We start from the raw sequence: 23,883 nt of genomic DNA, 5'->3' as shown, positions 1-23,883 counted from the left end.
CACTGGTGTAAAGTGGAGCCCTTTTGCTTTCCGCCAGCTGATATGTTGTTGAATAAGGTTTGTTCAATATGTCACTTTTATTTTTATTGAAAGACAGTTTTATTATTTAAAATGTTTTTGGGCCTTTTTCACCCCAATTTCATGGTATCCAATTGATAGTTAGTGTCTCATCGCGGCGACTCCCGTACGGACTCGGGAGAGGCGAAGGTCCGAGAGCCATGCGTCCTCCGAAACACAACCCAGCCACACCGCTTCTTGACCCGGAAGCCAGCCGCACCAATGTGTCACTGTACACCTGGCGACCGTGTCAGTGTGCACTGCGCCGGGCCCGCCACATGAGTCGCTAGTGCGCGATGCGACAAGGACATCCCTGTCGGCCAAATCGCGGCCGGCTGCGACAGAGCCTGGACTCGAACCCAGAATCTCTAGTGGCACAGCTAGCACTGCGATGAAGTGCCTTAGACCACTGCGCCACTCGGGAGGCCCAAAAGACAGTTCTGTTATGGCACATTAAATTCCATTCAATCACATGGCCCATATTGCAATATATCATCCAGAAGGCGAGGTCAGTACAAGTGCATCAAAGCTGGGAACGAGAAACTGAAAAACAGCTTCCATTTCAAGGCCATCAGACTGTTAAATAGCCATCACTAGCAAATTAGAGGCTGCTGCACTATATAGCCTAGGAATCACTGGTCACTTTAATAATGTTTACAAATTTTGCATTACTCTTCTCATATTTATATACTGTATTCTATCCTATTCTACTGTGTCTTAGTCTATGCTGCTCTGACATTGCTCACCCAAAAATTTATATATTCTTAATTCCATTCCTTTAGATGTCTGTATTGTGTGTAATTGTTTGACATTGCTTGTTAGATATTACTGCATTGTTGGAGCTAGAAAACACAAGCATTTCGCTACACCCACAATAACATCAGCTAAACACGTGTACGCAACAAATACAATTTGATTTGACAACAGTTCCAGCTGGCTGGAGCCAAGAGCTTTAGCCCATAGTGACCCAAAGAGAACCCAGTGGCCAATTACACCAAGACTTTTTAACAGCTGAGGAGCAAACACTACTCTATCCCTCTCCCTTGCGCTCTAGACTTCTGTTGCTATCTCTCCCTCTGTCCCTCTCTCTTCCTTGCCCGCCCCCCCTCGCTCTACCGCCTATCACACGCTGACAGCTTTAAGTGTTATTGATGGGCCACTGGGCCTCGTCTCTCTCCTCCGTCTTTCCATCTCTACATCCCTCTATCGGGCCGTGACCCCTGCTATCTTAGCCTGGTAAGAGTTGGACATATACACCACCGGTCAAACGTTTCAGGACACGTACTCATTCAAGGGTTTTTCTTTATTTTTACATTTTCTACATTGTTGAATAATAATGAAGACATCAAAATGATGGTATAACACTTATGGAATCAGGTAGTGAGCCCCCCCAAAAAAGTGTTAATAAAAAATTAACTTGAGATTCTTCAAACAGCCACCCTTTGCCTTGATAACAGCGTCGCACACTCAACCAGGTTCATGATGTAGTCACCTGGAATGCATTTCATTTAACAGGTGTGCCTTCTTAAAAGTTCATTTGTGGAATTTCTTTCCTTCTTAATTGCGTTTGAGCCAATCAGTTGTGTTGTGTCTCACCATCAACTGTTCAGAGGAGAATCAGGCCTCCATGGTCGAATTGCTGCAAAGAAACCACTACTAATGGACACCAATAAGAAGAAGATAATTGCATGTGCCAAGAAACATGAGCAATGGACATTAGACCGGTGGACATTTGTCCTTTAGTCTGGAGTCCAAATTAGATATTTATGGTTCCAACCGCCGTGTCTTTGTGAGACGCGGTGTGGGTGAACGGATGATCTCAACAAGACTGTTGGAAAAGCATTCCTGGTCTAGAGAATGCCAAGAGTGTGCAAAGCTGTTATCAAGGCCAAGGGTGGCTATTTGAAAAATCTCAAATATAAAATATATTTTAATTTGTTGAACACTTTTTTGGTTACTACATGATTCCATGTGTGTTATTTTATAGTTTGGATGTCTTCACTATTATTCTACAAAATAGTAAATAAAGAAAAACTCTTGAATAAGTAGGTGTTCTAAGACGTAGAGTAGATAGAAGAGTTCGAGGGAGCAGGGCAGGAGGAGCCTGAATGGATGGATGGTGAGAGGAGAGAAGCTGTGTTGCAGGTATTGAACTTAGCGTGACTGCACAGTGAAGGATGAGTCTCCTCTCACAATCTGCCCGTCTTTTTCTCAGTCTCTCTTGACTGCATTGGAACACTTTCGTCCTTCGCCATCCCTTCTTCTCCCACTTCTTTTCCCTACAACCTCCCCCTTTGTATTGCTCGCCCTCTTGTCCCCCCTCTCTCTGCATCTCATCATCCCTCCCTGTCCTTCTCTCGCTCGCCCTCTTTCTCTTTCTGCTGTATTCCATATAATCTGAAGTGCGTTCAATCTCCACCATGAATAATTGAAGTGCGTGTTGTAAATTCACTTGAGATGCCACGGCCGGTAAGAAGAAAACAGTGGAATAAAGGGGATGCAGGGATGGTAGGGAGGGGGAGTGGAGATCCTGACCAAACCAAAACACTAATCATTAATTCATTTAGCTCCAGCTGCCTATTCGCAGGCTGGGATCACAGAGAGGAGATTGTGAAACGCTTCTTCCATTCAAAAGGTTTAGCTGGCTTGCCATTCGGAATTCAATGCGCATTATACACACGCATACCTTGGTCTCGCTGCGGGAGTGGTTGTGTGTGTATTGGGGAACTCTGTGTGTGTGTGTGTGTGTGTGTGTGTGTGTGTGTGTGTGTGTGTGTACAGTGCATTCATAAAGTATTCAGACCCCTTAACTTTTCCCATATTTTGTTACATTACAGCCTTATTCTGAAATGGATTAAACTGCTTTAAACTGGATTTAACTTGAAACTTTTTGTGGCATTTGTTTTTTTTTAAGTATAAATTAAATAAGACATTTACATAAGTATTCAGACCTTTTACTCAGTACTTTGTTGAAGCACCTTTGGCAGTGATTACAGCCTCAAGTCTTCTTGGGTATGACGCTAAAAGCTCGGCACACTGTATTTGGGGAGTTTCTCCCATTCTTCTCTGCAGATCCTCTCAGGCTCTGTCAGGTTGGATGGGGAGGTGTTACTGCACAGCTATTTTAAGGTCACTCCAGAGATGTTCGATTGGGTTCAAGTCAGGGCTCTGGCTGGACCACTCAAGGACATTCAGAGACTTGTCATGAAGCCACTCCTGCATTGTCTTGGCTGTGTGCTTAGGGTCGTTGTCCTGTTGGAAGGTGAACCTTCACCTCAGTATGAGGTCCTGAGCTCTCTGGAGCAGATTTTCATCAAGGATCTCTGTACTTTAAAAAATTATAAAATCCCTCAATCCTGACTAATCCCTGCTGTTGAAAAACATCCCCACAGCATGATGTTGCCACCATCACGCTTCACCGTAGGGATGGTGCCAGGTTTCCTCCAGACTTGATGCTTGGTATTCAGGCCAAAGAGTTCAATCTTGGTTTCATCACACCAGAGAATCTTGTTTCTCATGGTCTGAGTCCTTTAAGTGGCTTTTGGCAAATTCCAAGCGGGCTGTCATGTGCCTTTTACTTAGGAGTGGCTTCCGTCTGGCCACTATCATAAAGGCGTGATTGGTGGAGTGCTGCAGGGATGGTTGTCCTTCTGGAAGGTTCTCCCATCCCCACAGAGGAACTCTGGAGCTCTGTCAGTGACTATCAGTTTCTGGGTCACCTCCCTGACTAAGGCCTTTCTCCCTCGATTGCTCAGTTTGGCCGGGTGTCCAGCTCTAGGAAGGGCTTTGGTGGTTCCAAACTTCTTCCATTTAAGAATGATTGAGGCCACTGTGTTCTTGGGGACCTACAATGCAGCATGCTACAATGCCTCATGCCATTCTGTCTGAACTTTATGGACAATTCCTTCGACCTCATGGCTTGGTTTTTGCTCTGACATGCACTGTCAACTGTGGGACCTTATATAGACAGGCGTGTGCCTTTCCAAATCATGCCCAATCAATTAAATGTACCACAGGTGGACTCCAATCAAGTTGTAGGAACATCTCAAAGATGATCTATGGAAACAGGATGTGCCTGAGCTCAATTTCAAGTCTCATAGCAATTTATGGAAATCATTTTTTATACATTTACAAAAATGTCTTAAAACCTGTTGTTTGTCATTCTGGGGTATTGTGCGTAGATTCATGAAGAAAATATAATTGATCCATTTTAGAATAAGCCTGTAATGTAACAAAATGTGGGGGAAAGTCGAGGCCTCTGAATACTTAATGCACTGTATATCTCTCTGCCACCCACCTCCAGCTCCTGCTCTCTCTGCAGGGCGAACTGTTTGAAAGACTTGACGATGATGCCTGCGTTGGAGCAGTCGTAGACGAAGATAGAGGGGCTGCCCATCCACGTCTGGAGGTCGTACACAGACAGAGGGATGTACTGGGTGTAGTTCTACAGGACAGACAGGGGGGTTATTAAACATGTTGGTAGACAACATTAGATGACCTGTCATAGCCACCTACAGCCCGGTAAATAGAAATGTTCTATGTACTACTAGCAATTCTTTTTCATCCTTGTCAACACTAATAATGAAAGAACTGTACGGCTGCGTCCCAATTCGCTTATTGGATTGGACGAGGGGAAGCAATGAAAATCCTGGTGTTGTTTCTGACTGCTGTACTGGGAGATACTCTGTGGGAGTGTTTTTAGGAGGTGGACCGGGGGGGTCAATGGGACCTTGGCACACCGTAGCAGACAGTAGGCAGCAGGGCTGGTTTTATAGGACTCATCATTAAGGGGAATAAAGAGAGGAAGAGGAGAGGCTCTGGGGTGTACTGGGGAGAGGCCGCGCCCAAACCAAGACAGGAGCCGTGTGTCATGTAGAGTGGGTGTTTCCTTGTGTGAGATGTCCAAAAACATTATGTATTTCTGTAATAACTATTTTTGTTGTTGGTGTGGGTGTGTCTGTGGGATAACTTGTTTAAGTCTAATATCAGTTGACCCAATGGACCTGCTAGTGTGGGTTTGTGTTCGTGTGTATTCAACGACTGGACTTTCGTCTTAGTACGACTGTAGAGGCAGAAGTCATCATTGGACGCGTGTGTTTCTGTATGTGTGTGTTTCTCTCACCTTGTTGAAGACCCAGATCTCCCCGTTGACGGTGGGTCGGGGGACCCCGTGTCCATTGTAGTGGAAGAGGACACGCTCCTCCTTGGCGTTGCGTCTCAGGGACGTACACAGCTTCTTCACCTCGTCTACTGTGGGGTCCAGACTCTGCTTGTAACGTGCCTGAGAGAGAGAGAGAGACCGAAAGAGAGAGACAGAGAGAGACACACAGAGAGAGAGAGAGAGACACACAGAGAGAGAGAGAGAGAGAGAGACACACAGAGAGAGAGAGAGAGAGAGAGACACACAGAGAGAGAGAGAGAGAGAGAGAGAGACACACAGAGAGAGAGAGACACACAGAGAGAGAGAGACAGAGCGTTATGATTTGATACGATTGTGTGTTGTGTTATCACGTTGCGACAACTACCGGCCTCTCATCTGATCTGACAACATGCGTTCGATTAGAGAAGAGAAGGGCGTGGACAGACGCGTACACCATAGTTAAAAATGTACTGATCAGTAGACGGATGCGAGCGTAGAAATATAAAAAAGGGGGGGTGAAACAAGAGGCAGGCCAAACACACACAGCTCCCTCACGCTATTATTCTGAAATCAAAGGGCGACAGGTCTTTTCAATTCAACTCCCTCCTCTCCTCTTTCATCACTAAACAACTTTGGAGAAACCGAGCACGTGACAGTCCTTCCAGGCCAATGCCAAGAGGACTAGAAATAACTAGATACAACTGAATAGCGGTGCTGAAAGTAGGTTAGGGCTACGGGAGATGTCTTTTTTTTGTTCTGTTTTAACACTATGAGAAAGGAGGTGTATTTGCGTCATTGCTATCCTACCTGGGGAGAATAGAAGAGACTATCGTGTTTGCTGTAATAGGCTTCAGTGGCATATTTAAATAATGGTCCTGCTGCTTTTAAATGAGGGGAAACAGGCCTCGTGGTCAACTAGCAATAAGAGCAGAGTGGGACAATGGCCTGCTGTGTGTGTGTGTGTACACGTCGTCGTACACATATGAACGGTGTAGGCACATGGGAATCATACAAACAGTCAAACACAGGTTCTCTCTCGCTCTCAAACAAGACGCGCACAAACCGTCAGTCACCTGTCCGCAACTTGTACAATAGATTGAGGTGAGCAATAAGAAATCAATGTTATTTTTTATTTTTTTTGTGCTCCAACTACGTTTTTACCTCAAGAGTCCTTTAGGGAAGTTTTTCTTGGCAGGCCCTTCTCATGACCGCACAATATTACACCAACAGAATCCCCATTCACCCTAGTATTAACCAGTTCCCATTCACCCTAGTATTAACCAGTTCCCATTCACCCTAGTATTAAGCAGTTCCCATTCAACCTAGTATTAACCAGTTCCCATTCACCCTAGTATTAAGCAGTTCCCATTCACCCTAGTATTAACCAGTTCCCATTCACCCTAGTATTAACCAGTTCCCATTCACCCTAGTATTAAGCAGTTCCCATTCACCCTAGTATTAACCAGTTCCCATTCAACCTAGTATTAACCAGTTCCCATTCACCCTAGTATTAAGCAGTTCCCATTCAACCTAGTATTAACCAGTTCCCATTCACCCTAGTATTAACCAGTTCCCATTCACCCTAGTATTAACCAGTTCCCATTCACCCTAGTATTAAGCAGTTCCCATTCAACCTAGTATTAACCAGTTCCCATTCACCCTAGTATTAACCAGTTCCCATTCACCCTAGTATTAACCAGTTCCCATTCACCCTAGTATTAACCAGTTCCCATTCAACCTAGTATTAACCAGTTCCCATTCACCCTAGTATTAACCAGTTCCCATTCAACCTAGTATTAACCAGTTCCCATTCACCCTAGTATTAAGCAGTTCCCATTCAACCTAGTATTAACCAGTTCCCATTCAACCTAGTATTAACCAGTTCCCATTCAACCTAGTATTAACCAGTCCCCATTCACCCTAGTATTAACCAGTTCCCATTCACCCTAGTATTAACCAGTGCCCATTCAACCTAGTATTAACCAGTTCCCATTCAACCTAGTATTAACCAGTTCCCATTCAACCTAGTATTAACCAGTCCCCATTCACCCTAGTATTAACCAGTTCCCATTCACCCTAGTATTAACCAGTTCCCATTCAACCTAATATTAACCAGTTCCCATTCACCCTAGTATTAACCAGTTCCCATTCAACCTAGTATTAACCAGTTCCCATTCAACCTAGTAATAACCAGTTCCCATTCACCCTAGTATTAACCAGTTCCCATTCAACCTAGTTTTAACCAGTTCTCATTCACCCTAGTATAAACCAGTCCCCATTCAACCTAGTATTAACCAACCAACTTTTTAAACTCCATCAGTTCCCATTCAAGGACTTCAGCATTTAACCCACACAATCATTAGAAACACCAAGCTAATTAGCAACGAACCAGACAGTCCAATATGTATTTGGGTTCAAAGACATCATCCAGTCTTCCCCATTTGGCTTCAAACACGCCTTGAAAGGAAAAGTTGCTGATTGAGTTTGGTGCAATCAGATAGGACCGCAGTCTGAACACTGCCTGGCGGATAGACGCTCTCAACCATCCAATGTTAGTCCTTATGAGATCAAGTGTTATCAGCAGCTGCTAATTGTGTTAGAGTTGGGATTTCACAATCGGATGTGAGTGGGGAGAGATGGGACGGTAACTTGATCAGTTTAGGCTGACTAAACTTTCTTCAAGAGAGCGTGTTCGATGGAGGGAGAGAAAAGGAGAGGAAGAGGCAGAGTAGGAGAGAGAAAGAGAGAAAGGAAGAAAGTGAGAGTGAAAGCTTGTTTGTGTATGTGTCCATCATACACTCAACTGCTGTTCCCCATCTTGACCTGAAGGGGGAGCCCTGGTACCCCACTGGGACTCTCCTTGCATGTAAGTCAATGCTCCCAGGAAGTCCTCCTCCCATCTATCTTCTATCCTCAATCTCTGCAGCTAGCTCCCAATGCCCAGCAGTGTCTGAGCAGTCCCATTGGCACTGAGCTGGGAATTTGAGGTGTGTCTGCCCTTCCAGTCTCAGTCTGTCTCTGTTTAGTTGGCTCTATTGAGGCTTCCATATATTGATCCATCACTCCTTCTAAAACTCTAACCAACTCCATTGGTGCATGAAGTGGTTCTGTTGTTTCTGTCAATGTCAGGAAAGATATGGCGCCTGGCGCACGTCAGCCTGAGCCGAGCAGAACCCTGCCCTGTCTGCTTCAAGGAACAGGTACCAGGGAAGGACACAGATAACCAAGAACACGAAAAGACCGACTCTTACAATCTCAGACATACTGATACCGTAAGCTACTCAAATACTCTCTCACACACACACACACACACACACACACACACACACACACACACACACACACACACACATATATATATATATATATGGGTTTAGCCTACACGGGCACACAGGAACACACACAGGCAGTCGGGGACACACACACAGAAACATTTTCCACTGATGGTGGACCTGTGGGACTGGGGATAATCCCTGTACTAGAACAAGGGAAAAGCACAGAGCGTAACCAACCTCTCATCTCTGATCTGCTCCATAACAATAAGAGCCTAGGTCCCAAATGGCACCCTATTCCCTCTGTGGTGCACTACTTTTGACCAGAGCGAGCTCCAAAGTAGTGCACGGCATACGGAATAGGGTGTCATTTGGGACCGAACCAGAGTGAAGGGAAAAAAACGCCCCATCATTAACACACAAAACCTTTCCTAAAGCCATTCTCAACACTGAGGGGTACAGGACGGTAAGCCCACAGGGACATTAGAGACTAAACTCACTCTGATTACAAAGGAAAAGATGGATGGTATTACCAGCCTTGCATAAATCTTGTGTAACAAAAATGCGTGACACAGAGAAAGATGATTGAGAATGAGGAGACACTACTACAGGCCGATTTGTAAGCTTGTCATCAGTCAGATAGTTAAATTTTTACCAGAAAGACTGAAAGCTGATAATCTAACAGACTGAAGTTGAAGACCAAAAGCAAAATAAAACAAGTTGCAAAATCAAATTGGACTTGAATACTTTTTACAGATACATTTGTTGCAAGGTCCAACAGCAACCTTGAGCTAAAAGCACCAAAGAACAAGCAAGGATAGACAATGTCTGAAGACAGTTTGTATAGTTGACACGAGCAGTGGCTGTGGCTCCCCCACTTGTTGTCAATAAACGGAAATCTGTTGAGCGCTGTGCCTTTTCCTGTCAATGGAAAGGGCTGTTAACATGTCAGCACAAATACTTGGATTGTTTGGCTGAGAACGAGAACCACAAATCTAAAAGGCAGAGAGAAAGCGAGAGAGGAAGAGAGAGCGAGTAAGAGAAATCGAGACACAGTCATTTCTCAAGTACTGTATCATCTTCCTGCTTTCAGCTGCCCAGATCAATACTGCTGAGGAGAAATGATGCCAATGGTTTGATGGTGCACACACACACACACACAATGAGCAAGCCTGTACTTCTGTTCACTTTCATTGCATGTTCAAAGACACACACACACACACCCTTTCATAGATCTGTCAGTGATGACGTGCGTTGGTAAGAAGTCAGCCAGGGGCTCCTTTACTTTGCATTCTTCCAATTCACACTTCAGGAGATTGAAGAGACCCTTCTGTTACTCCTGTTAATAGACACTCACAGTCTCACAGACAGACACATTCTAGTCACAGTAAAGGTGATAGGTAACCATATGAAAGTCACTATTTCTATGAAGGGTACTGTCCTTGCCAGACTGTGAAATTGCGTCGCATGAGGCAAGGTGTCATGGCAGAATCGTACCACCTAGTAAAAGATTCTCCGGTACTTCTGTATACTTTTCTTGCCAGTAGTTCTGAAAGTAGTGCTCATGAGCCAAAAGTGGTCTCCGTGCTCTCCCTCTGTGCTCTCCCTCTGTGCTCTCCCTCTGTGCTCTCCCTCTGTGCTCTCCCTCTGTGCTCTCCCTCTGTGCTCTCCCTCTGTGCTCTCCCTCTGTGCTCTCCCTCTGTGCTCTCCCTCTGTGCTCTCCCTCTGTGCTCTCCCTCTGTGCTCTCCCTCTGTGCTCTCCCTCTGTGCTCTCCCTCTGTGCTCTCCCGTCTTCAATCCAGACTGAGCTGTAAATGTTTATTTGATTTATTTCACCTTTATTTAACCAGGTCGGCTAGTTGAGAACACGTTATCATTTGCAACTGCGACCTGGCCAAGATAAAGCATAGCAATTCGACACATACAACAGAGTTACACAAGGAATAAACTAAACATAGTCAATAATACAGTAGAACAAAAGAAAACAAAAAGTATATATACAGTGAGTGCAAATGAGGTAAGATAAGGGAGTTAAGGCAATAAATAGGCCATGGTGGAAAAGTAATTACAATATAGCAATTAAACACTGGAATGGTAGATGTGCAGAAGATGAATGTGCAAGTAGAGATACTGTGGTGCAAAGGAGCAAGATAAATAAATACAATATGGGGATGAGGTAGGTAGATGGGCTATGGTTTACAGATGGGCTATGTACAGGTGCAGTAATCTGTGAGCTGCTCTGACAGCTGGTGCTTAAAGCTAGTGAGGGAGATATGAGTCTCCAGCTTCAGAGATTTTGCAGTTCGTTCCAGTCATTGGCAGCAGAGAACTGGAAGGAAAGACGACCAAAGGAGGAATTGGCTTTGGGGGTGACCAGTGAGAGATACCTGCTGGAGCGCGTGCTACGAGTGGGTGCTGCTATGGTGACCAGTGAGCTGAGATAAGGCGGGGCTTTACCTAGCAGAGACTTGTAGATAACCTGTAGCCAGTGGGTTTGGCGACGAGTATGAAGCGAGGGCCAACCAACGAGAGCGTACAGGTCGCAGTGGTGGGTAGTATATGGGGCGTTGGTGACAAAACGGATGGCACTGTGATAGACTGCATCCAATTTGCTGAGTAGAGTGTTGGAGGCTATTTTGTAAATGACATCGCCGAAGTCACGGATCGGTAGGATAGTCAGTTTTACGAGGGTATGTTTGGCAGCATGAGTGAAGGATGCTTTGTTGCGAAATAGGAAGCCGATTCTAGATTTAATTTTGGATTGGAGATGCTTAATGTGAGTCTGGAAGGAGAGTTTAACGTCTAACCACACACCTAGGTATTGTGGTTGTCCACGTATTCTAAGTCAGAGCCGTCCAGAGTAGTGATGCTGGACGGGCGAGCAGGTGCGGGCAGTGCATGAATAGCATGCATTAAGTTTGAGGGGGACTAGATTTGCTTTTTCATTTTAATTTTATTAAGGGAATCAGCTTTCCCCCATCATATCAGTCATTGCATCACTTTAGAGAGCTATTTATAACTTGTAAGAAATGTTCAGATCAACCAGCCCTTGCCAGCTGGTTGTTTAATAAGGTTATTTACTAACGTTTAAGGTTTTTGTTAGCCCATAGATTGTTGCAATGTTTGAGTCACTCAAATACCACTAACACACAGACATAGCAAAATATAATAGAACTAAGAAAATACGCTTTAAACCTGCAGAATTCTCTCTCCACCAACAATATTGGTGTGAACAGTGTGTCGTGAACAGTACTTGTGCCCATTGAAATAGGCGTGGATCGCGGGATGCTCCCCAATACTGGAAGGGGGCCTGAGTGAAGTAGTTTGGGAACCACTGTGCTATAATGTATAAGAATATATATTTTTCTAATAATTCACAACTGTTCATGAACCAGCATTGAGTACTAACAGGTTTAGGATGACACAGAGGACACGTCACTTCCTGGTTAGTATGGGTAAGTAGACAGAGTTGATCTGGCGTCACTCCCCCCCGTTGTCAGTCGTCCTGTAGGTTGTAATCGTCCCTGATTGACTGGGAGGCCATGTGAAGTGGGTGAGACATGCTCTCTCCCCCCTCCCACTCCTCCAAATTCAAACCATCTTGGAAATGACCATGAAACCACATCTAAGCAATAGTCGCTAAGAGATTGCTACTGTGACGTCAAATAAAGTCTTTGCCCTTCAGCCCTCAATGGTTAAACAGTGTATGGCTGATATGTGATATGATATCATTACCTTCCTCCCCCCCCAGTAGATATTATGCTCTGTATCAGCTTGTTCATTGAGAAGAATGGAGAAATCAATCCCCTCGTGTCTTTAACAAACATGTGCTGCTCCTGTGCTGCTCCTATTCTAGGAGACTCTCCACAATGGCCACAGCTAAACCAGTAACTAATGTAGAATGACGGATCAACACACACTTGAGTGTGTGAGAGTGGCAGTGTTGATACTTCTGCTGCTGCAGTACAACGTAGCCAACTCTCCTTTAATAGACTGGGGGTTAGCTGGCACACTCTGGCTGATGTGCGCACACACACACAGCACAGTTAATCAACACTCAAAATAAGCTCTGCAGCTGCACAGTCCTGTGTGTGTGTGTGTGTGTGTGTGTGTGTGTGTGTGTGTGTGTGAGTGTGTGCACATCCACTCCGGAGTAAACGGAAAGGTAACAGGACGCTAGGATCCACAGACATGCCATGCAGCCCTTTGAACTCAAGTCAATCTAGTGAGCAAACACTGGGCTTAGCCTGTAATGCATTTCAGAAATAGAGCCCAACTCCCTAGAGAAAACAGACACAGGCTATTTGTGACGGTCCATATCTGTGTCAGTTGCAATGTGTAGAGGGGGCAGATTTTTCACATTTGTATAGTGTGTCGGCCCAAAAAATTATTTATTTGGTTGTTTGTGTGGGTGGGTGTGGGATAACTTGTTTTGGTCTAATATTAGTGGACCATGTGTGCACGTGTGCGACTGCACTAGGGCTGACCCCATTTAGCCTATTTACATGTTTGGTAAATAGGCTGGTGGTCGACCGAGATTTCTTTAGCCGAGTAGTAGAATGAAAAAAAACAGTTTTATAATGGTGGTGTACAAGACATCCAGTCTGATTGGCGCCTGTCTAAGCAGACTGATCCATTGTGGAGGCCGTGGGAATGGCACAGCCCCTCACCAAGACACGGGCTACTGAAATGGTATATGGATGTGTTATGTAAGAGCAATGGTGGAACACTAGACCATGTTGCGATGTGCATTATAGCAAAGTTAACCAGCATATTCCCGGCAGTTAGGAGACGAGCAAACAGCCCTGGCCTTAATTGTCTAAGAAAAGCGAGGAGAGAGGAAACCAACTTAATTAGGTCTATAATCAACAACCTAACTTTCATAAGTCATCCATCCATCTACAGTACCAGTCATTCTTTTACCCCTTTCTCTCCCCAATTTCGTGGTATCCAATTGGTATCCCGTACGGACTCGGGAGAGGCGAAGGTCGAGAGCCGTGCGTCCTCCGAAACACAACCCAACCAAGCTGCACTGCTTCTTGACACAATGCCCGCTTAACCTGGAAGCCAGCCGCACCAATGTGTCGGAGGAAACACCGCACACCGGGCGACCGTGTCAGCGTGCACTGCACCCGGCCCGCCACAGGAGTCGCTAGACAAGCACATCCCTGCCGGCCAAACCCTCCCCTAACCCGGATGGCGCTGGTCCAATTGTGCGCCGCCGCAGCTGCGACAGGAGCCTGGACTCGAACCAGGATCTCAAGTGGCACAGCGAAGAAGCAGCCTTAGATCGCAGCGCCACACAGTCTGCTTTTACAGACTGGGAGGATCGGAAGCTGATGTAGTAGTGGTGGCAGAATGCGCTGTGGAAACCTCCACCCCCAGTGGTGTGTGTCAGCCACAGGGGCCACAGGCCACCATGTAATCACCACATAACTCTGTTTGCAGCGTACACTACTCAGCTCGCCCCGTTGGCACCATAACGCAGCTGTTTTGCCGTGTAGGCCAGCATCACATAACTCTACCATGGCCACTGGGCTAAATACAGCTAGACGCTGCCGTATATCTCTTCCTTCGCCGTTGTATGCTAGAAAACTAGCGCCTCAGGACCATGACGCGACAGCTAAGCCCTTTGGCATCACATAACTCTACCTCAGACACTAGGACACAAATAACCCATCAATTCTACCATAGCCAGCTCCAGTCTAAACACAGCTAGTTGGACCAGGACGCCATTCTAGAGTTTTGGTACATAGCTCCAGTGAACAGCTTCAGTACAGAGGTCCAGCGTAGCGCTCTACTCCTGCGGGCTCAGCTGTCAGCTTCCCAATCCGCTACTTTTCTCTCGTTCTCCTCTAAATCAACGGCGATTCCAATTCCCAGACAGAATTGATTGATGAGGGATTGGTCCATTGAGTCCATTACTAAAGACGGAGTCTGGGAAAGGCTTGGGGACTTCCGGTGTGTGCTGGGGGATTGAAGTGGGAATTGTGTCCGGATACACCAGGCTGAGAGAGGAGAAAAGTGGGATGTGGTTTTGGGAATAAAGAGAGATGAGTGTTTCAGGGTTACATTTAGAATGTGGGGCAGTCGGGTAAACAAGGGGGAATGCAGGGGTCTACCGGGCATACCTGTAGGTATGCAAACACACAAACCTCTGGTGATTTCGGTCACAGCGTGGATGTTTGTGGTAGAACTCCTCCCCCTGGTTATGGTAAATGATGGGCCCTCAACATCCCAAGGGGTTTGGAGTTGGGTTGGGTTTCCAGAAAATACACACACACACACACACACAGGGGTATGATATGGGAGCCTGTAGCGGTATCCAGGTCAGGTGTCTTTCTGCCTACTTCAGATCTTTCCATCTGATTTAGGGTCCATTGATCAGGTTATAAATATGTCTTCTCCTGCTCTTCAGGGATCACTGGGTTATTATAAAAGGCCCTGATCAATAAAGCCTCTCAAATGAGGGGAAGATACCCAACATGTTTTATAGCCCAGTGAGTGTGTTTACTGGAAATGTGTGCGTTTTCAGAAGTGTAGTTATAGTGCGTGTCTGTGTATGTGCATGTCAGTGAGTGAGTGAGTGAGTGAGTGAGTGAGTGAGTGCGTGCACTTTGCAGTCTCAATGTAAGACTCAGTGCCTAGGTGTGTAGTATAGCCGGTGGCAAGGCCATATGAAATACTGGGTCAGGGTGGCTTAAATGATGCCTCTAATTGTAATGCTTAGAAACTGCTTAGTGAATAGTGTGTGTGTGTGTGTGTGTGTGTGTGTGTGTGTGTGTGTGTGTGTGTGTGTGTGTGTGTGTGTGTGTGTGTTTGTGTGTCTTTCAGGTGAGCTCTGTGTACACCCAAGTGTGTGTTAATGACTGCAAGTCCTACTCCCTTGCACTAAACACACTTCCACCCCCAAATCCCTTGGGCTAGCTGCATTGGTAAACGGCAGAGAGAGTTTTTCAGCCCTCCCGCCCCATTCCAGAAAAACCAGGAAAAGGAAAGAATTTAAAAAATGGTCTGAATCTCCTAATCTACTAGAAGTGGAATCTACCCTGCTGATATAGAGACAGACATGGAACAGATATCTTGAGATTGATACCAAGGACAAAAGTTCTGTATGAGACTAAACAGCAAATTACATTTAATTCCCTTTACAGATATTACAATTTAATTCAGAAATACTGAAGTCTGCATTATTACACTTAAGTTCCACAAGGACAAAAGTACGCTTAAAATAACAGTGTAAGACGCTCTTGGCATGTGATGGGGACGGTAAGCAGGCAGACCCAATCACATTACAAATTACAACACATCCCACACATTCCCACCGCTCGTGTGTGTACCTTTTCCTCTCCTCCACCTGCCTGCTCTCTCTCTCCCTCCCTCCCTGGGACATGGTGTCAGTGCTGCAGTATTATTCACCCTGTCTGGGGGGGCAGAGCGATTGTGTGTCTGGAACAGAGGCCCTTAGGCTAAGCCTCAGACCTCAGCAATAGGGCCAATACAGGGCAAGGTTTTGCATCATTCACTCTTCATCTACACACATTAAAAATACAACACTACATGGAAAATATGCCTGTAGAGAAAAGAGACGGGGTGGACAGAAAGCAAGTAAAAAGGCAGTGAGAGAAACTGGGTGGGGAGTGTAAGAGAGGAGAGAGGGAGCTGTGAGGAAAGCAGATGCAGTCTAGGTGGTACGGGATGGAGAGATGAACCCTCTATTAAAGAAGAGGAGGATGAGGAGAGCGGCACTGGGTGACAGGCCAAGAAATAAACCAGTAATGGAAAACGGAAAGGTAGGCTCAACCTTCAGAGATGATCAGGTTTCAAAAAACAAAAATGTGTCTCTGTTGCAAAGCAACGTTCAAAGCAAACCACTTGACTTTAACTTCCTACGTAATTAAATGAGAAGCAATTCATTTAGAACAGAAAACACTATGAACATAATAGATAAATATAATGTCAAAACATTCAAGTAGGCTTCAAGTGAACCAGGAGGAGGACCAAAAGGACCAACTCAGACTAACACTTAAAGATCCAACCTATACTGAACAAAAATATCAAACGCAACATGTAACGCATTGGTCCCATCATTCATGAGCTGAAATAAAAGAGGCATACATTTTCCATATGCACAAAAATCGTATTTCTTTCAAATGTTGGCAACAAAGGACTCCTTCTGCCAAGAGAATCCATCCACCTGACAGGTGTGGCATATCAAGAAGCTGATTAAACAGTATGATCATGACACAGGTGCACCTTGTGCTGGGGACAAAAGGCCACTAAAATGTGCAGTTTTGTCACATACGTTTTGAAGGAGCGTGCAATTGGCATGCTGACTGCAGGAAAGTCCACCAGAGCTGTTGCCAGAGAATTTAATGTTAATTTCTCTACCCTAAGCCACCTCCAACATCGTTTTAGAGAATTTGGCAGTACGCCCAACCAGACTAAAAACCGCAGACCATGTGTAACCACGCCAGCCCAGGACCTCCACATCCACCAGCTTCACCTGCGGGATCGTCTGACACCATCCACTCGGACAGCTGATGAAACAGGCGTATTTATGCCTGTAATTAAGCCTTTTGTTGGGAAAAAAATCTTTGATTGGCTGGGCCTGGCTCCCCACTGCGCCCCTGCCCAGTCATGTGAAATCCATAGATTACGGCCTCATTAATGAATTTCAATTGACTCATTTCCTGATATGAACTGTAAAAGCTTGAAATTGTTGCATGTTGCATTTACATTTTTGTTCAGTATATTTAAAATGAGAATCACAGCATCATGATCACGAACGGATTAACATAACGTCAAGGCTCCAAGTAGGCTGAAGTGAGTTGAAGAAGGCTAAAGTGGACCATCCAGAAAGAGGGCCAAAAGGTCCAACTACATATGGAGTAAGAGTGTCTACCACTTTAAATGGTTTCGAATCACTGTCATGTCATGTACTGTACATAGGTTGCCTTCCTAACGATGCGCGTGCTTAACATAGAGATAACCTACTCATGTATCCTGCTCCAGTAGCGATCTGTCTTCATTAGACTGGCTTTAGTCAGAGTGGCTGTGATGAACAGCTTCCTCTCTACTAGGCTACCTAGCTTCAGAGAGAGAGGGGTAGTGTTCCAAATGGGAGCCTGTTCCCTTTCTAGTGCACTTCCCAGGGAATAGGTTTGCATTCGGGACACACGCGGAGAGTACAGACAAGCTCGACGCCTTCAGCCCGCTCTCTTTCCGTCTCTTCCTCAGTCTCCCTGCACTTGTCCTTTCTTTCACCCTTCTGCTTTGTTCAGACTGCAGGCTCAAATCACTTTTGTCCAAAAAGCAATTTACAAGTGACCAAATGGCATTCGTGTGTTCAGACAGCCGTCATTTGCTGACTGACACGTCTACCGCTAGTTGTGAAAGTAAAGACAGGTGTCTGTGCAGTGGTGTAGGCTGATTGGTGGTGATGCTTCCTATCACTCAGAGGTTGAGTAGCTAGCTAAGGTGACAGTGCCTGCCATGGAAGTTTCCCAGTCACGTCAAAGAATGATCCAAATGAGTTATTTTTGGCTAGCCACAACAGTCAACAACCGAGCTAGCTGTTTAGCTTGTAGGCACACTCACCAATGCTTTTGTAACCAATTATAAAGCGAGTTAGCGAGAATTTTGCCATTTTCAACAGAGTAGCTCACAAGCAACAAGATATCCCAAGTAACAAATAAATCTCATTTGACCGTTCAGACAAGTCACATGGCTAGGAATCAGATTTCTATCTGACTTACAACCACCTATAGAGGTGGTTTAAAGCCGATTTGAAAATATCCGATTCTATGTGCTAAAACTACAGGAAAAATATCAGGCCTGTCAGATATGCCAACAAAAAAAAGATATGGATTTGAGTCACTTCAAAGTGCCCGTGTGTGAACAAGGCTTTTATTACCTCTCCTCTACCCCCACTCTTCCCCGTCCCGTCTCCCAGCACAGTAGGTCGTTGAAGTAGATCGTAACAGAGGTACAGAGGCAGTCTGCCTGGCCAGAGCTTTAATTGTAGCTGTCGTGTAAAGACACACAGCTGGCTAGGTGGGTAGTCAGTCCCCTTCGGAGGCTGAATCAGAATCATCCCAATGGTTTCTGTCACACTACCTAACAGTTTGGTGGGACGGAGAGGTGGGCACAGCCAGGTAAGAGGTGATGGGAACAGCCACACGTTCTCACACACAACTTCACCCAGAGTCATCCCATGCTTCTACAATCAGCACAAAACCAATTATCACCCGCCGAGGCTGGTACCAGATCGCGGAACTGATTTTATTTAGCAGACTTTCCTCTTTTCTCGTTCTTACATACTTTTTCCATACACCCCCCTTCTACCTTCCTCTATCCATTCCTTTTCTCTATTTAAATCTCTACTGATTAACTAAAAGGGCAACTTCACAGAGAATAGAGTAGTGTGAGAAGACTAAAGATCAAGTTCAATTAATATGACAAACTAGGGAGTCCAAGAAAAGGTTGAAAATGATCGAGTGCACTACCACAAAAAGAGATTTGGAAGCTCAGCTCATACAAAGTTATGTCCAGTCAGCCAGTACAGAAAATGCGTACCTCTTCTTCTCCTCCTCCTCTTCCCCGTTTCTCTCCTTTTATTTCTCTACACCCTGCTGCCCCTTGCTCTGTCCTGCCTACTGATTCAGTGTCCAGGGCTAGCCCTGCCACGCACCAGTGTCAGTGTCCTGAGCCCACCTCGGCTTGCACACACGCAATCTCCTTTACTCTCACGTGGCCACCGAAGCCTTCAGTGACAGGAGATTATGGTCAGCCACACACACCTCCGCCACGCTCCCACATATTGCCCTGTGTACGACGGCCACCGAAGCCTTCAGTGACAGGAGATTATGGTCAGCCACACACACCTCCGCCACGCTCCCACATATTGCCCTGTGTACGACGGCCACCGAAGCCTTCAGTGACAGGAGATTATGGTCAGCCACACACACCTCCGCCACGCTCCCACATATTGCCCTGTGTACGACGGCCACCGAAGCCTTCAGTGACAGGAGATTATGGTCAGCCACACACACCTCCGCCACGCTCCCACATATTGCCCTGTGTACGACGGCCACCGAAGCCTTCAGTGACAGGAGATTATGGTCAGCCACACACACCTCCGCCACGCTCCCACATATTGCCCTGTGTATGACGGCCACCGAAGCCTTCAGTGACAGGCAAAATCTGTCTGGCCAGTTTGAGGAGACATGTATATACTGTACTCTATACCATCTACTGCATCTTGCCATCTTGATGTAACGTATCACTAGCCACTTTAAACAATCCCACTTGTATATGTTTACATACCCTACATTACTCATCTCATATGTATATACTGTACTCTATACCATCCACTGCATCTTGCCTATGCAATTCTATACCATCACTCATTCATATATTTTTTAATGTACATATTCTTCATTCTTTTACACTTGTTACTCGTTAGATATTACTGCATTGTCGGAACTAGAAGCACAATCATTTCGCTACACTCGCATTAACATCTGCTAACCATGTGTATGTGACAAATAAAATTTGATTTGAGACGGACTGAATCCTAAACTGTGTGGCGAGTGTGTGCTGATGAGTGAGATTATGTGAAGAGTCATGAACAAACAGTGAATCCTCAGCGGTTTGTGAGCACATCACGCCTGCCATGTCACAGACGCGCGCGGTACATTCGTCGTCGAGGGCTCTCAGTCCGTTCTCAGGACAGACACTCCCCTCTAGTACTTTTATTACCCCACCGTGGGGTTTACTGTGGGCTCAGATGGAATCAGGTTCCACGTTGGAATTAAAGCCCTGCTCTGCGTTGGAGCTTCCGAGAGGAGACCGGAGACGGAACGAGAGCGTAAGATAATGCTCAAATGATCAGCTGTAAGGCTGCAGTCCCATTCCCTGCAGCAGTGAAAAGCGGATAATCCGGTGTAGCGCTCTCTACTACTAATTGTGTTACCGGCTCACAGCATGGAAGGCAGTGAAAAGAGTGAGAAAAGTAGAGCAGGAAAGCCTGACACACTGTTCTCAGAATCGGAAGATAATCTACCAATTCTGAGAACTGGGTCTGCGGGTCTCGAGTCTCTTTACTTTTGTCACTCTTATCGACGCACATCAACTGTGAGTGAGGGGTGTGTGGCGAATGGAAGGACGCGCTGCAACCTCATTGTGTAAACACGGATACACACACACACACACCGCATAATAGACAGTGAGAAGGAGAGACATGCTGCACTGAAGGGTGCATGCGCTGCAGAAGGAAGGATGCTGTGTAGATAACTAAGTAAGCAGCTTTGAGGAGGACAGGCAGGCAGGCCCAGACCTGAACCTCCTTATATCAGCTCTAACACAAGGCCAGACGCTCACATCCCTACATTACAATAGAATTAGTCTCATCGGTGTGATCAAATACAGGGTGTTTTAAATGCACCTTTGAATCGAACACACAGGGTGTTTCTAAAATAAATGCATAATACCGATGCTGCGAGCAAGCAAATTGGAGCACGGGAGGGTCGGGTTTGAGTCCAAGTCGAAGTTTGCGAAACGGAGCACGGAAAGCACTTCTCTAATGCGTACTCGAATGGGCAGGAATATAAAACGGCCATTAAAAAAATATATAATCAATGGCGCCCATTATTTTCACTGAAGCGAGAGAAAACATACTTCGGAATTAAATATTCAAAATCAAATGTTATTTGTCACATACACATGGTTAGCAGATGTTAATGCGAGTGTAGCGAAATGCTTGTGCTTCTAGTTCCGACAATGCAGTAATAACCAACGAGTAATCTAACCTAACAATTTCACAACAACTACCTTATACACACACACAAGTGTAAAGGGATGAAGAATATGTACATAAAAATATGAATGAGTGATGGTACAGAACGGCATAGGCAAGATGCAGTAGATGGTATCGAGTACAGTATATACATATGAGATGAGTAATGTAGGGTATGTAGACATTATATTTAGTGGCATTGTTTAAAGTGGCAAGTGATACATTTTTTACATACATTTTTCCATTGTGCATAGTCACATCAAAATGTTGCCCAAATACAATACTTGAACTTGATAGGTTTATAAATACATGCGGTGTAGATTTTGGCATGTTTACCTGCCTACAATACCCACTGTCGCACGCGTAGATCACAAGCCCATATTAAGTCAATAGTGTTAACTGGCTAGCTACTACTTTTTCGCTAGCTAACAGTAGTTTTAGGTCATTTTCTGGTTAGCTACATTATTACAATTCACATACCGGTATCTAGCTGATAGTTATGAAGTAAAACATTTGCCGTGTGTATATCTTGTTTGGTCTCCATTGTTGCCACTGTCCGTCCTGGTTGGAATTAGGTTCAGTGAATTGGGAGGTGTAGGGTGAGGTAACACAGTAATGGAAGTGCAAGTGCTTCTCAAATGTTTGTGTGCTCCACCCTTTCGTCCTCACAAGAACGTACTCAGAGAACATCCTCGGGGGATGCACTGGGAGCATGAGTGTGTGGAGCACGGTTGGATTGCATATTGAAAAATGCCCACAGATCTCAATGACTCAATACACTTGTCAGTGGCAAAGAGAATGGCAAGGACAAGACTGGGTGGCAGGTAGCTTAGCGGTGAAGAACACTGGGCCAGAAACTGGTCGCTGGTTCGAATCCCTGAGGCGACTAGGTAAAAAGTATGTCGATGTGCCCTTGAGCAAGGCACTTATATTCAACCTAATTTCAGCCGTCAGTAGCCCTGGATAAGAGCGTCGGCTACATGAAGCAATGAAAGCCATTTCATCAGCCTAAATATCCTATTCAAGACGGGAGCTTTTTGTACTCTTCAACATTCATTTCCAAGAAATCTGTCAAACTGGCAGTTGCAATGTCATCTTATGGCAATGAGCTGTAACTGAATTGTCTCGACACATAAAACCAGTATCTTTCTGGCACTTTGGAAGAAAGAGGACAGAAGAAGTAAAGGCAGCCAAGTGGAACTCTTAGTACAAGCCCTGTGAGAAAGTGGATTATTCAGGCATCCACTTGCCGGACCCTTCAGACAGGAGACCATTAGCTAGGGGATGGACACACACACACACTAGGGATCCCTTAGAACTGAAGTCCCCACAGTCGCTAATTGGGGGAGAGCAGAAAAGCCAAGGTCCCCAGGTTCAAAAGCAACCAAAGCACCAAATGGAGGAAGGAGCTGGTTGAGTGACAGACGTGTGGATGGAAAATGTGTGTGAAGAAAGAATGTGTGTACGCGCGCAAATGACAAAGTGTATGTGTCTGATTGAGACTGCTGATTGAGTAGTCGTGCAGAAGTATACCAAGACACGCGTATGCCTCATGCTCTTCACTTTACCTTGACAAGCCAGAGCAGGAGAATGTAGATGGATATTTAGATGAGGTCACTGGATAAATGGAATATGACACTTAATATGCACTGGGAGCCCATCTGAAAAACCAGGCATTCTAGAAGCTCGGTGTTCCTTGACAAAAGACAAGTGAATAGACGTACTAATAATGTAGAGAATATACATCTAACAATAAAGAACAAGTGCATTGATCCGAGACCTAAACCAAGGTTCTGCATTATTTTACAGTAATAAAGATGGCAACATCTGGGAGGGAAGAATACATGCCTCTAGAAATCGACAGCAACACAAACTAAGACCAAATTGTACAACAGCTTGGCTCACACGTAACCCTTTATGTTACGGTACATGTGCAACTTTGTAGATCGCCAACGATGAAGCCTTGACTGAGCTGTTCTGGGCGCAACAGAAAAATCCTCAGACCAAACTCTTCGGGAATTGTGAGAGCCTACATCTTATGACGAAACTGACTGGAAAATGGATAGAGAAGATTGCTTAGTACAATGTAAACAGAAGCCTCGTCATTCAGCAGTACTGCAGCTGGACTGTAAAGCAGCTTAGCTGTGCGCCTCAATTCAATTACCCTTCAAAACAGCACTACATTTGACTTGATCCTTCTTGAATACTGAATGGACATCATGACGTTACAGACTGGGGTAATGTGGGATATTGAAAGTTGCTTAGTACAGTCGTGGCCAAAAGTTTTCAGAATTACACAGATATTAATTTACACAATGTTTGCTGCCTCAGTGTCTTTAGATATTTTTGTCAGATGTTACTATGGAATACTGAAGTATAATTACAAGCATTTCATAAGTGTCAAAGGCATTTATTGACAATTACATGAAGTTGATGCAAAGAGTCAATATTTGCAGTGTTGACCCTTCTTTATCAAGACCTCTGCAATCTGCCCTGGCATGCTGTCAATTAACTTCTGGGCCACATCCTGACTGATGGCAGCCATTCATGCATAATCAATGCTTGGAGTTTGTAGGTTTTTGTTTGTCCGCCCACCACTTGAGGATTGACCCCAA

At 45.2% G+C, this 23,883-nt stretch overlaps 1 protein-coding gene across 7 annotated transcripts in view; it reads right to left on the bottom strand.

The window, feature by feature from the left end:
- LOC109865277 (regulatory-associated protein of mTOR) overlaps window positions 1-23,883 on the bottom strand; it is a 193,356-nt gene that overhangs the window by 120,555 nt on the left and 48,918 nt on the right. For all 7 annotated transcript variants that reach the window (XM_031799187.1, XM_031799189.1, XM_031799191.1 and 4 more), the window contains exons 5-6: window positions 5,180-5,338; window positions 4,355-4,501 (exon numbers count right to left, since the gene is read on the bottom strand). In XM_031799187.1, the coding sequence (XP_031655047.1) occupies window positions 4,355-4,501; window positions 5,180-5,338 (306 nt within the window). The remainder of the gene's footprint in view (window positions 1-4,354; window positions 4,502-5,179; window positions 5,339-23,883) is intronic.

This window comes from Oncorhynchus kisutch, linkage group LG20 (genome assembly GCF_002021735.2).
Source record: "Oncorhynchus kisutch isolate 150728-3 linkage group LG20, Okis_V2, whole genome shotgun sequence".
Taxonomy (NCBI): domain Eukaryota; kingdom Metazoa; phylum Chordata; class Actinopteri; order Salmoniformes; family Salmonidae; genus Oncorhynchus; species Oncorhynchus kisutch.
Note: the sequence above shows the minus strand (reverse complement) of the source record. Positions and strands in the feature narration are given on the sequence as shown.